Source organism: Eriocheir sinensis, chromosome 19 (genome assembly GCF_024679095.1).
Source record: "Eriocheir sinensis breed Jianghai 21 chromosome 19, ASM2467909v1, whole genome shotgun sequence".
Lineage (NCBI taxonomy): Eukaryota > Metazoa > Arthropoda > Malacostraca > Decapoda > Varunidae > Eriocheir > Eriocheir sinensis.
In genome coordinates, this window is record NC_066527.1 from 5,226,431 (window position 1) to 5,240,384 (window position 13,954).

At 40.0% G+C, this 13,954-nt stretch overlaps 1 protein-coding gene across 14 annotated transcripts in view; it reads right to left on the bottom strand.

The window, feature by feature from the left end:
- LOC127000592 (mitogen-activated protein kinase kinase kinase 11-like) overlaps positions 1-12,601 on the bottom strand; it is a 151,018-nt gene extending 138,417 nt beyond the window's left edge. For all 14 annotated transcript variants that reach the window (XR_007754326.1, XR_007754328.1, XR_007754327.1 and 11 more), the window contains exons 1-2: positions 12,490-12,601; positions 11,170-11,845 (exon numbers count right to left, since the gene is read on the bottom strand). Coding sequence is in view for 11 of the 14 variants with exons in the window: in XM_050864486.1 (XP_050720443.1) it covers positions 11,170-11,310 (141 nt within the window). In the remaining 3 variants the exon portion in view is untranslated. The remainder of the gene's footprint in view (positions 1-11,169; positions 11,846-12,489) is intronic.
- Between the last annotated feature and the right edge of the window lie 1,353 nt (positions 12,602-13,954).

Sequence of the window (13,954 nt, forward strand, 5' to 3'; positions counted from 1 at the left end):
GAGAGAGAGAGAGAGAGAGAGAGAGAGAGAGAGAGAGAGAGATCCTATTCAACATTCAATTACACATACATCATTCTTATTTATCTATCTATTCATTAGTTTATTTTGTGTAGTAAAGGAGGTACAAACATGAATGGCAAAACAAAACAAAAAAGAAAAACAAAAACGTCTTCCTTAGTAGTAGTAGTAGTAGTAGTAGTAGTAGTAGTAGTAGTAGTAGTAGTAGCAACAGTGGTAACAGTAGCAGTAGTAATAAAAACACCAGTAGTAGTAAGTCTCTAGATATCTCATTCAATAAAGCCAACACCTCGACAAATACACACACAATAAACAGTAACAGAGACTCCAAAAACATGACCTCTCGCATAATTAAGTAACCAGACACCTCTCTCCTGAACGTCCTTGTATTTTCTTTAACCTTTTTTTAGCCCAGCAAGAAAGCCACACAAGTACTGAACGTTTGTGATGTAAAGAAGGATGCAAATGGACACAGCCCAAAGAAACATAGGAGGAGAAGGAAAGGAAGATGAGGAGAAGACTGATGGATATGAAGAAGGAAAGGAATAGGAGGAGGAGGAGACTGATGATTATGAAGGAAAAATAAAAGACCAAACAATGAAAGAAAGGAGGAAGTTTGTTATGATGTATATAAAGAAAGAAAGAAGTAAACACACACAAACATGATAGAAGAAGGGAAGAAGGAAGAGGGTGTTGGTAATAATGCAAGAAAATAATGAAAAGTAGACAAACTGAAACAAAAATAAAGGGTAGAAGGGAAGGATGTGTTGGCAATAATGCAAGAAAATAAGATGATGATGCAAGAAAATAATAAAAAGTAGACAAACTGAAACAAAAATAAGGGAAGAAGGGAAGGAAGTGTTGGTAAAAATGGAAAAAAATACAAAAAAAGACCAATTCTATTTTTTTAAGATAATGAAAGCAGAGAAGAAAGAACAGACACACCCAAAACAGACATAATGGAAGAAGGGAAGAAGAAAGTGATAGTTACGATCCAAATAAAAAAAAGAAAACACCAAGATCTAAAGAAAACAAGGAGAAAAGGAGTGTTTGAAATTATGTAAAAAAAAAAATGAAAGAGGGGAAGAAGAAGGGAGACAGTAGGATAGGGAGGTGAAGGACAGAGACAGGAAAGAGGGAGACTGATGATAGGATAAGGAGGAGGATTAGGGATGAGAGGTGCGGGATAAGGGATGAGGAGGATTAAGGGGGGTTAGAACACATATATTTAAACATCTCCTGAAACACAGAAAAACATAATGAAAACAGGAAAGAGGGAGACTGATGACAGGATAAGGAGGAGGATGGGGATGAGGAGTGGGGATAAGGGCAAGGGATGAGGGGTATAAGGGGGGGGTTAACACATATATTTAAACATCTGAGTCCCAGAGAAACAAAGAAAACAGGAATGATAATAAAAACAGGAAAGGAGATTGATGACAGGATGAGGAGGAGGAGGAGGGATGATGGGTGGGGGATGAGGGATAAAGGGGATTAGAACATATATTTAAACATCTGAGACCCAGAGAAACAAAGAAAACAGGAATGATAATAAAAACAGGAAAGGAGATTGATGGTAGGATACGGAGGAGGATGAGGGATGAGGGGTGGGGTATGAGGGATAAAGGGGATTAGAACACATATTTTAACACCTCCTAAGACCCAGAGAAACAAAGAAAACAGGAATGATAATGAAAACAGTAAATAGGGAGACTGATGATAGGATGAGGAGGAGGAGGAGGGATGAGGGGTGAGAGATAAGGGAGGTTAGGACACATATTCAAACATCTCCTGAGACACAGAAAAACATAATGAAAACAGGAAAGAGGGAGATTGATGATAGAATAAGGAGGAGGATGGGGGATGAGGATAGGGGTAAGGGATGAGGGGGGGAAGGGAGGGGTCAGAACACATATGTTAACACCTCCTGAAGTTGTTGTCCATCAAAGTGACACACAACAGACCAGAGGAAGGTCCCTGTGTCCTTACCACGCCACACACAAAAACCTGCATCCGCAAAAACACACACACACACACACACACACACACACACACACACACACACACCACCAACAACAACAACAACAAACAAAGTACAGCAAGAAGAAGAAGAAGAAGAAGAAGAAAAAGAAGAAGAAGATGAAGAAGAAGAGGAAGAAGAAGATGAAGAAAAAGAGGAAGAAGGAGAAGAAGAGGAAAAAGAAGATGAAGAAAGAGAAGAGGAAGAAGAAAAAGAAGAAAAGAAGAGGAAAAAGAAGAGGAAGAAGAAAAAGAAGAAAAAAAAAGAAGAGGAGGAAAAAGAAGAAGTAAAAGAAAAAGAAGTGAGCTCAGGCCCTGTACACTACAAATAGGTAAACACACACACACACACACACACACACACACACACACACACACACACACACACACAAAGAAAGAATGTAAAGAAAAAGATTGTAAAGAGGTTAAGGAAAGATAAAGAAAGAAAGAAAAAAGAAATAGCAAAAAGGTTAAGGAAAGAAAGGTTAAAAAGATAAGATATTAATAGAGTAAATATATAAATAAACCATTAATTATCTTCATTATTATCACACACACACACACACACACACACACACACACACACACACACACAAACCAGAAAGATGATGAACAGAATGATTTAGAAAACAAAATAATATGTTGTGTGTATTACAAGTTTACACACACACACACACACACACACACACACACACACACACACACACACACACACACACCACACACACACACACACACACAATTGTAGAGATTTATGAGATTTAAGAGGCACAAAAACATGACAAATAGCAACAAAAAAAAACAAAAACAGGATTAGTATGTTTATATACACACACATTTCAAACTTACTCAAGCACACACATTTTTTTTTCTTTTTCTTTTCATTATTTTTTTCTCTCTCTCAAAAGGGAAATACCCAGAATAGAGGCATTTTCTTTTTATATTAACCGTTATCATGGTAATTCTGAAGACAATAGTTAATCTCTCTCTCTCTCTCTCTCTCTCTCTCTCTCTCTCTCTCTCTCTCTCTCTCCATATCATCAGCACATACACACACAATACACATACATACATACATAATGACACATGCATACATACATACATACATAATGACACACATATACATACATACATACAAATATAATCACTTCTATTCTTTCTTTTTTTGTAGCCTTAGAACCAATAGAATTTATATGGTAGGAATATCTCAAGCACAAATATATAAATATGATGATAGGTTACTGTGTTTAAACAACCACTATTTATATTTACATCTTACAATCAATATCATAAGCTGTATCATCACCATTATTAGTAGTATCAGCATTGTTATTGGTGGTAGTGGTAGTAGTAGTAGTAGTAGTAGTGATATTTGCAATAGTGGTGACAGTAACAGTAACAGCAACAACAGCAAGAATGGTACCTAGTTCATATCATTATCATCATCACCACAATATCAACACACAAGGATAATAAGCAAACTCCACCCAACACATCAGGTAACCCGCCACCCCCCCCGCACACACAGGTAGGTAGGTAGGTAGGGACGTAGAAGCAGGTGACCCCTTCAAGGAGATCAACCATGTAAAGAATAGTAGGTTAGCCAGCAACACCTCAATGTCACCCACCACCACCACCACTAGGGACGTTGTTTTGTTTTGTTTTGTTTTGATTTACAGGAACGGAGGCGGCGACACAAGGAGAGGAAAGAGAAATAGGAGTACAAACAAATGACCGAGAGTGGGAGGAATGTATCAGTGTGTGTGTGTGTGTGTGTGTGTGTGTGTGTGTGTGTGCGTAACTGTCCTCTTATTGTTCTCTTCTGATTGGTGATTGTTGCCGTGTGTGTTTGCGGCTTATCTCTACAATAGGTGTGTTAATGTGTGTGTGTGTGTGTGTGTGTGTGTGTGTGTGTGTGTGTGTGAATAGGAAAACTGATAATCACTAAGAAGAAAAAAATGAACAAGAACAAGGAGAAAAAAAAACAAGGACAAGAACACTAATAATAAAGAATGGGTGACTCCTTTAAAAGTCTAACAAGCATGAAAATATCCCCAAAAATAAGTTAAAATTCCACTCCTCCTCCTCCTCTTCCACCTCCATCCCCTTTCATCCATCCCTTCACCTCTCAGGGTATCCGGGCTCAGTATTACGAACTCCGCCCTAACTCCTAGAGCTACTCCACCTAACATGGATGCCTTGGTGTTTTTGCTCTGCTTCTACTGCTGGAAAATATAGCTACAACTTTTTATATTTTTCTTTTCTTCTTTCCCTGTGCGCACCAGAAGTTAGCTTGCAAACAAATCCTAAACGACACTACCACAGCAATTATGACCATCAGCAGTGCAGTGGTTAGCGTGCCTATCTGCGAATTCCGGCCTGATCAGTCGGTACGCGTCCAACCTAGCTGTTCATCCTCTCATTCGGGCTGGTCGATAAATGAGTACCTAGGGAAACCTGGGAAAGGCAAACTGCGGTAACCCAGATGTCACGCTGCCCCTGTTTCGAGTTAAGGGTTCTCCCCCACCACAAGCTCAAAGGGCCAACAGGACGAGGATGTTTTTTTTGTTGTTGTTTTTGTTGTGACCATTTTTACATTGTTCTTACTTCTTTTTCTTACTTTTTATACTTTTTTTCACTCTTATTTTTTTTTCTTATTTTTTTACAGCATAGGAGACAGATCAAGGGCTTAAAAAAATAATGAAAAAATGCCCGCTGCTTACTACCCCTAAAGAAGATTGGAGAAGAGTGGCCGAAAGAGAAGTCAATTTCAGGAGGAGAGGTGTCCTGATACTCTATTTTTACCGCCATGCGCAGCTATAGCGTATGCTCTCAATGTCCAGAATCGTTAACTGACAGGATGCTGGCAAACACTCGAAACAACACTTAACACACAGCATCTTGGCCCGAGACTTTACGAATATACGGTTTTTCCCTGATGTATGTTTGTGTAAGTTGACAAAGTATATACCGTACACTGGCAAAAAATTAAAAGGCCACTAACACACAGCACCCTGGCCTGACGCTTTACAAATACTTATGTAGCTTCTTCCCTCGACTTTCAGCTTTGCAAATTGCCAGGGTACACGTATAGTAGCGAAAAAATAAAAGGGCATTAACATAGGCATCTTGGTATCCCACTGCACAAATATGGCCTCTCTCTCTCTCTTATTTTCTTTCCCTTCCCTTTTTTTATTTTCCTTTCTTTCATTTCATTTCTTTTCCTTCCCTTCTGTCCCTTTCCATTATTTTATTTTCCTTCCCTTCATTCATTTGCCATTCTCTCTCTCTCTCTCTCTCTCTCTCTCTCTCTCTCTCTCTCGTCCACTCAGTTTCCCTTTGTATGACTGTTTCAAGGTGTGGAGGCCAACAGGTAAGTTAATGAGGTGAGCCCCACACTTGACTGTACATTCACCTGGAACACCTGCAAAGGGCCCTAAACGATGGGGCACTTACACCTTTACAGCAGGCTTACTTGTAGCACAGAGAAGGATTAAACACAGGGGAAAAAAAGGCTACAAGCTAAAAAGACTAAAATACAAAATCAACACATGACAAAATTAATCACTGCTATGTGTCTGGTTCATGTTCACCTCATTCGTTATTATTATATGAGACAGAATGGGTAGAGAGGAAGGAGTGCGGATACTATAAGCTGCCTGGTCAGTAACCCCCCAAACACATGTGTCCACTCAATTCTCCTATATACGGTACTAAATAAGACCTACGTTTTAAGAGTTATATGGTAAAAGGGGAATACACATGAGACTATTATAACCTTGAGTCTTTCTAATATAAATAAAGATAGGGAGGAACACTCAGTTATGTTTGGTAAAGCATTCCACTTCATTATAATTAGATTTTAGATTTTGAAACTTGACAATACGGAGCAGATTAACATAGAAAGACATTTTATTTGACACTTTATTTTAAGATCAAAGGTCAATTACATTTAAATCATAAATAAACTATAGTATAACAGGTAGTTCTTAGCCGCTGCAAGTCTGACATATTGCGTGATGGGCCGCTGAAATCTAGTAAATCTCCAGAGCGCCCTTACAAGGATGTCCCAAGTGTTTCATCATTCCACAGACTTTTTAAATATTGTGAATGCCAAGGAAGATGTCAAACAAGATACTGGGTGGAGTGACGGAACTGAATAGCAAAATGTGTAATTAACCAGAATGATCAAGGGGAGGCAGACCTACGAAGTGATTCAGAGAGATACAGCTTATAAATAGAGGAGAGATAGGTGATAGTGCGAGAGTTTATGTACGGCAGCTGTCATGTCTCAGCTTAGGGAGGTCAATGTTCTTGGCCGGCATGGTTTTGCATCCACAGCATTAACCCGGTAGCTATGGGGATCATGTTTCTTAAAGGCCCACCTAAACGAGAATAATGAGAAAAAGTCACGCATCACGCAAACCATTTCATTATATATATCAATGCATTTGTGATCAGTTTATGCATCATCTATTTTGGGGGGGTTTCTATCATGGTACAAATTTGGCCCGTCACTGCTACATGGTAAAGCCACAAATTTGCCCCGGCACTGCTACCAGGTTAAAGGTGCTGGTGCCAGAAAGAATAAGCCATACAACAGAAAAGAACGCCTGAATTACCTCATGGTGGTTTGACAATTAGACACAATCAGGAGAACGATGCTGACACGGGTAAATATATGTATGGAGCCTTTCAAAATTAATACGGAGCCAGATCAAAAGATTCTGATTAATAATGTTTCAGGGCAGCAGGGTTGGTGCCTAATAAAAATGCATATTCTTTTTACCCTTCCCTTTTATTTTTCTTCTTACTTTAGTCACTGTCTGAGTTTTCATCACCTCTCCACCCGGAATTGACCTCTTTTTTGGCTACTCTTTACTTTTATCTTTTATAGGAGCAGTGAGTAGCAGGCTTTTTTTTTCGTACTCTTTTTATTGCCCTTGAGCCGTGTCCTCTGATGTAAAAAAAAATGTTTGCTCATCAAGGGAACTCTGAGTCTATAGGAATTTTTCTTTACTTTGATGCCTCTTCATGGATATCAATAATAGTAAGAAGAAGAAGAAGAAAACATGTATATATACCAGACTGATAAACACCCAGACATGCCATAGACCAGCACCTTCACAAGGCAAGATGCTGATGAAATAAAATTGTCTCGCCAAAAGAAAAAAGTGCAGCAATCTTGATCAGCAAACAAAATAGAGGTGAGATAATAGAGCAAGAGTTTATGAATGGCAGCTGTCACATCTCAGCTTAGGGAAGTCAATGTTCTTGGCCGACATGGTTTTGCATCCACCGCATTAAAGGTTGATTATTATAAATATAGAGAAATTATAGAGAAATGGCAGATGAATTTTAACATCACCAAGTGTAGCGTACTAAGTGTAGGAACACGCAACCCATTACACGGGTATAGTTTAGACTCCACAGCGATAGGCAGATCAGAGTGTGAAAGGGATTTGGGAGTGTTAGTGAACTCTGACCTAAAACTAAGGAAGCAATGTATTAGTACGAGGAATAGGGCTAACAGGGTATTAGGCATTATTGAAACAGGACGGTAACCAACAAAAGTGCAGAGGTCATCCTCCGCCAATGAACTTTTTTGTTTCCTTTTTTTGCCCTTCTCCCTCCTTTCGTGAAGGTAAAAAAAAGCTAAAGCCCTGCCCATTCATTCACCATTGTATCTCTTTCATTCCTATTTCTCTTCTGCTTTCCAACTGCCTCAGAGTGATTTAAAACTACCGTTGTTATGATATTTCCTCTTTTCGTCCTTCTGCTTCCTTTCCTATAAAAAAATAAACTGTCCATCCATTCATCATTGCATCTCTTTCATTTCTATTTTTTTTTCCCTTTTCCACTTACTTTATATGCCTCAGAGCGAATTAAAACTACCATTATTATTTCCTCTTCTTGTCATTCTACTTCCTTTCCTATAAAAATATAAAAAATTGTCCATCCATTCATCATTGCATTTCTTTCATTTCTATTTCCTTTCCCTTTTCCACTTACTTTATATGCCTCAGAGTGAATTAAAACTACCATTATTATTTCCTCTTTTTGTCCTTCTACTCCCTTTCCTATAAAAAAATACGTAAACTGTCCATCCATTCGTTGTTGCACCTCTTTCATTTCTATTTTTTTTCCCTTTTCCACTTACTTTATATGCCTCAGAGAAAACTAAAAACACCATTATTATTTCCTCTTTTCATTCTTCTGCTTCCTTTCCTATAAAAAAAAATATAAAGTCCTGACCATTCATTCATTATTGTATCATTCATTTCAATTTCTTTACCTTTTTCCACTTACTTTATATGCCTCAGAGCAAATTAAAACTACCAATATTATTCCTTTACTTCTCTCAGTTTGCTAGCGGAAATGGCGAATGGACGGAGAATCAACTAAGCAGAGACTCACAGCGCTTTTTATGGGTAGCTATATTGGTTCATCTGTTTTTTTACTTTCTGCATTGATCTCAAAATAACATGTGTCCAAGAGGTTTTGATGTGTGCTAATTCAGTTTCAATCAGTTTCAACTCTCAAAATTGTGCAAGATTACCTCCTATTGAAAACTTTAGAGTGACCTAAATCAAATCTTAGCCATATTTACTTCTTTACACCCAAGGAAGCTATCAAGGGCAAAAATAAAATAAATAAAATAGATATAAGCCCATTATGTTTACCGTCGAGAGAATGCCATGTGCGTTTATTCATTACCTTCGCAGCGATGGGTTACTAAGAGTGGAGTTAGGTTACCCTTACTAGCATTTATCCAGAATTACACCCAGCTCACTCAGAAGGGTGATGCAATTTTTCTGACACTTCAACATGCTATCCATCACTCTTATAACCATTTCCGTCACAAATTACTCATTCCTGTCAACCCCCAGAGTGCACTGGGTGCGATTCTGGACTTTTGCTTTGCTAGATTGCCTTCTGCAGTATTTATATAGAATCACACCCGACTCATGCCAATCACTGACATTTTCTTTTTTTTATAGGTTTCAGCATTGTATTCAGCCGTTCCTGTTGCAAATTGCTCGTTTCCGTCAACCACTGGAATGAGTTGGGTGAAATATGGATATTTACTATATCAGGTTAACCCGTCCGCTGTGATTGGCACAAATTTGCCTTTCACTGGTAGCCTGGTAACATACACTCCCAGGTCTTTCTCTGCCTCTGTGATGGATAGTGCAGTGTTTCCCATGTGGTATTAGTATGCTGGATATCCCCTCCCAAGGTGCATGATTTTACATTTTTCTTCATTTTCATTCATTCATCGTTAGCTTGGTGATGTCCTCTTGTAGGAAATCCGTAGTCAAGGGGTTAATTATAGTCTGACTTATATATGAAGTCAGTTTGGGTGGGGTCAACTCAGGGTCAAAGTGCTGCAGAGTCTAGCTTTTGGGGTCAAGACAGCTGCTGGAGTAGCTGTCACTGAGCGTGACCATGAGGGAGTCAGAAACTTCAACTCATCATGCCAACTATTTCCAGAGGTTGAAGAGATCAGTCGAATTCTGATGAGTGTTTTTTTGGGGGTCCATGGTACAGAAGACGGGTTAAACTACCACTAGGGTCATATAACTACCCCTGGAAATGCCCAAGACTCTTAGGAGAGCCTTGTCAAATACGTGAGCTTGGGCTGTGAAATGTTTAAGAATATGACCCGCAGTGTTTTGATCGCTGACGCCAGAAATAAAAAAATGTCACCTGTTATGGGATTTATACAACTCTTTGCCATTATTCAAAGACACGACATATTCCTAGTACTATGCTAACTTATTTAACCCCTTGACTGCGGATTTCCTACAAGAAGATATCACAAAGCTACAGGAATGGAACAAAAAGTGGCTGCTACAATTCAATTAAGAAAAATGTAAAGTCATGCACCTTGGGAGGGGATATCCAGCATACCAATACCACATGGGAAACACTCCACTATCCACCAGAGGCAGAGAAAGACCTGGGAGTATATGTTACCAGGCTACCAGTGAAGGCCAAATCCGTGCCAATCGCAGTGGACAGGTCAATGTATACAGAATATTGAATACGTGGTGGAGTGGGGCCTGAAACCTTATCAATGGTAAACTGCAAACTAAGTAAATAAAGTAAATAGCTGACATGTGAGAGAGAAAGTGATGTATAGAGGGTGATGCGGCAGTGTTGGGGAGAGGCTTCGGCACACCCAAACTGACATCATGGCAAGTCTGGCTATAGGGCGATATGTTAGTTTAGAAGGAAGGGGGCTTGTTCACCGTTCATTTACCATTTACCGATAATGAAGCCCCACCCAAACTAACTTCATGGCGAGTCTGGCTTTAGGGCGGTAATATAGTTTAGAAGGAATGTTTTTTTTGTTGTTTGTTTGTTTTTTACCATTTACTGTTAGTGAGCCCCCACCCAAGCTGATTATGGTCGAATCTGGCTATAAGGTGGTATGTTAGTTTTTTTGTGAGTGTTTTTTTGTTTTCAGTAGAGGAAGCAGTTCAAGGGCAAAAAGAATAAAACAATGAAAAAAAGCCTGCTACTCACTGCCCCTACAAAGAGTCAAGAGGAGTGGCCGAAAGATAGGTCAATTTCAGGAGGTGTTTTTAACCGTTAATTTACCGTTTGCCGTTAGTGAGACCCGCCCAAACTGACATGGCAAGTCTGGCTATAGGGTGATATGTTAGTTTAGTAGTTTTATTTTTACCATTTTACCATGAATTTACCACTTAGGTACTGTTAATTAGGCCCCACCCAAACTAACTTCACGGCGAGTCTGGCTACAGGGCGGTATGTTAGTTTAGACAGGAGGACTTTTTTTACCATTTTTGCCATCAAGTTAGTTAGTGGGTATGTATTTTGTCCTTTGAATATACCACAACAACGAAACAATAAAGGCAGTGTGTTAGTTTAGATATTAGGATTTTTTTTACCATTTTTGCCATCATTAGTTGACAATCAGCATATTTAGTCCTTCCAATATACCACGACAATGCAAATTATATCTTCTAAGGTGTGGAATAATTAGTAGTTTTTCAACGATTTCCTCTTCTTTTTAAAATACTTGATTAGACATTTGACGATTCTTGCTGCACAAATAAATAACAAAAATATTATAAGCAAAAACAAATATACGTTCACACATACCTGGGGGCTGGCATGGGGGGGCGGCGGGGCTGGAGGACTGGGGGGCACAGGCGGCGCAGGGGGGGGCTGGGGGGACTTGGGGCAGGTGGGGAAGGTGTCTCCATTCTCCAGAGCGGCGCCCTTCTTCCTTTTATTCTCCATGGGGTTGGGCGACCCTAAGGGAGGGACGTGACCTGCTGATCTGCTCCCCCTGCCTCCCCCCTGGCACTCCCCTCCCCACCCATTAGCCCTCACCCAGCCTTCCTTCCTGGGGGCAAGACCTCTGGGGGCATGAGGGGAGGGGGCTACAGGTGGTCAGGTCGGTAGGGGGGCATGGCAGGGGCTGGAGAGGTTGACCCTGCCTGCTGCCCCCTGGTGGTTGGGGTCTGCCCTTCCCCCTTCCTCCAGATCTCGAAATTCACTCTTCTCCCCTTGTTTCACTATTTTCAGAGCCTTGTACGTTACTTTCAAGCCCTTTTCCGTGTGTTAACTGCTTAAGAACACGTATATTAGCAGGCAGTAGCAGTAGTAGTAATGGCAGTAGCAGAAATCGTAGTAGTAAAGATTTCGGTATTTTCAAATATCACTCAATTTCCTTCTATTTCACTTGGGCTTTGTGATCTACTTTATTTTCTACGTGTTTCCTATCACTGTCACTAAGGTCGGTTACTGTGGGCTTCGGGCGTGGCTAAAGGGGCTGTGAAAGGGAGAATATGGGAAATGGTGAAATGTTATTCTTATTTTCTGAGCTTTTTAATATATTTCACGTGTTTTCTGTTCACAATGGCACTAGGGACGTTAATTATATACTGTGGGTGTGGCTGGGAGACTATGGGGGCTGAGAAAGGGGGAATAAGGGGACAAGGAAGCGAGGAAAGGGAGGGATAAGGGAGGAATAAGGGAAAAGGGAAAAGTAGAAAAAGGGAAGAAGAGGAAACAGGAGAATGAAGGAGAAGGAGGAAGAAGGAATAGGGGAAAAGGGAGGAAGGGAAAAGAGAGGAAAAGGAAAAAGGGAGAAAAAGGAAACAGGAGAATGAAGGAAAAGGAGGAAGAGGGAGAAAAGGGGAAAAGGGAGGAAGAAGGGAAAGGGAGAAAAGGGGTGGAATGAGGGAAAAGGGAGGGAAGGAGAAATAGAAGGAATGAGAAAAGGAGGAAGAAGGAAAAGGAATGAATAAGGAAAATGGAGGAAGAAGGGTAAAGGGGAAAAAAGGGAGGAATGGAGAAAAAAAAGTGAAAAATAAAGAAAATTCAGATAGGGGATTGGACCAAAATCTCTCGTATTTCTCTTATTCCTCTTTCCCGAGCTTCGTAATTTCCCCCACGCGTGTTTCCCGTCCTCACTGGCACTAGGGTCGCCACAAATATCTACGGGGCGCCATAAAGGTGGAATCGATAAATTAGTGGGAAGGCCGCCGGCACGTCATCCCCCCGCGGGCTCTGGCGTGTGACTGCCCGCCATTTTCTTTATCAATGACCTTCGCTGCCTCGCCAGGGCTGCCAACCGTGCCGAGGCCTAGAGGTCGCTCCTATTTATCTGTTTTCTCTCTTATTTCTTGTTTTTGGGTGATATGTAAGTTTTTTCTCTATGTTTTGTCAGTGAGATATTGTTTGTTAGGGATCTAGGTACGTAAATAACTGTGTAATGAAAAAATAAATATGTATTAAAACTCATTTTTAGCTGTTTTCTCTGCTATTTCTTGATTTTTAGTGCATATAAGTTTTTTTTCTATGTTTTGTCAGTGAGATAGTGTTTGTAAGGACTCTGAGTAATGGTGGAGATATATAAATTGTATAGGCTATGTGAATGAGCGATTTCCAGGCGGTTTTCTTTATTTAGTTTCACTGTTGCTGTTTTCTTTATTTGCTTATCTATTATCGGTGAGATTGTGAAGAGGAATTTATAAAGACCTGTCAGAGAATGAAGAAAAGGTAAATAGGTTTGAGGTAGCGCATTATCGTTTATTTATTTATTTTCCTTTTTTTCATCCTTCTTCTTTTTCTTCTTCTTCTTCTTGATGAATTAATTTATTTTCTCTGTAACTTTTCTTAATTTACTTTTGTTACAGACGTTGTTTATCCGTGTTTTATCAGTGAGATTGTGAAGTGGAATTTGGAAGGAACCTGTTAACTTATAAAGAACTGTAAACAGGAATGCGGATATACTTCAGCTATGTCTTATCCTTATTACGCGGGCCTGGGTTCGATTCCCGCCCTTCAGGTAATCGGCATGCAGTCCACCCAGCTATTCATCCTCTCTTTCGGACTGGTCGATAAATGGGTACCTGGGGACACCTGGGGAAGGTAAACTGCATGTGGTGACCTGCATTTGACACTGGCCCTCATTTAAACATTTCGTCTCCCAATACATATATTTGACAAGGCTTTCGTAGGAGTTTTAGGAATTTCCAGGGGTAGTTCTATGGCCCTGATGGTAGTTTGACCCTTCTTCTGTATCACGAATCTAAAAAACACTCATTATAGTTGGTGAGACGCAAGCATGAACACACATATTTGACAAAGCTTTCGTAGGAGTTTTGGGCATTTCCAGGGGTAGTTCTATGGCCCTGATGGTAGTTTGACCCTTCTTCTGTATCATGAAACTAAAAAAACACTCATTAAAACCTGTCTGATCTCCTTTTGGGCTTTGGAAATAGTTGATGTGGACAGGGCTTTCGTAGGAGTTCAGGGCATTGCCATGGGTAGTTTTATGGCCTTATTGGTAGTTTGACCCTTCGTCTGTACCATGGACCTAAAAAAGCATTCATTAGAACCCGACTGATCTCCTTTTGGACCTCTGGAAATAGTT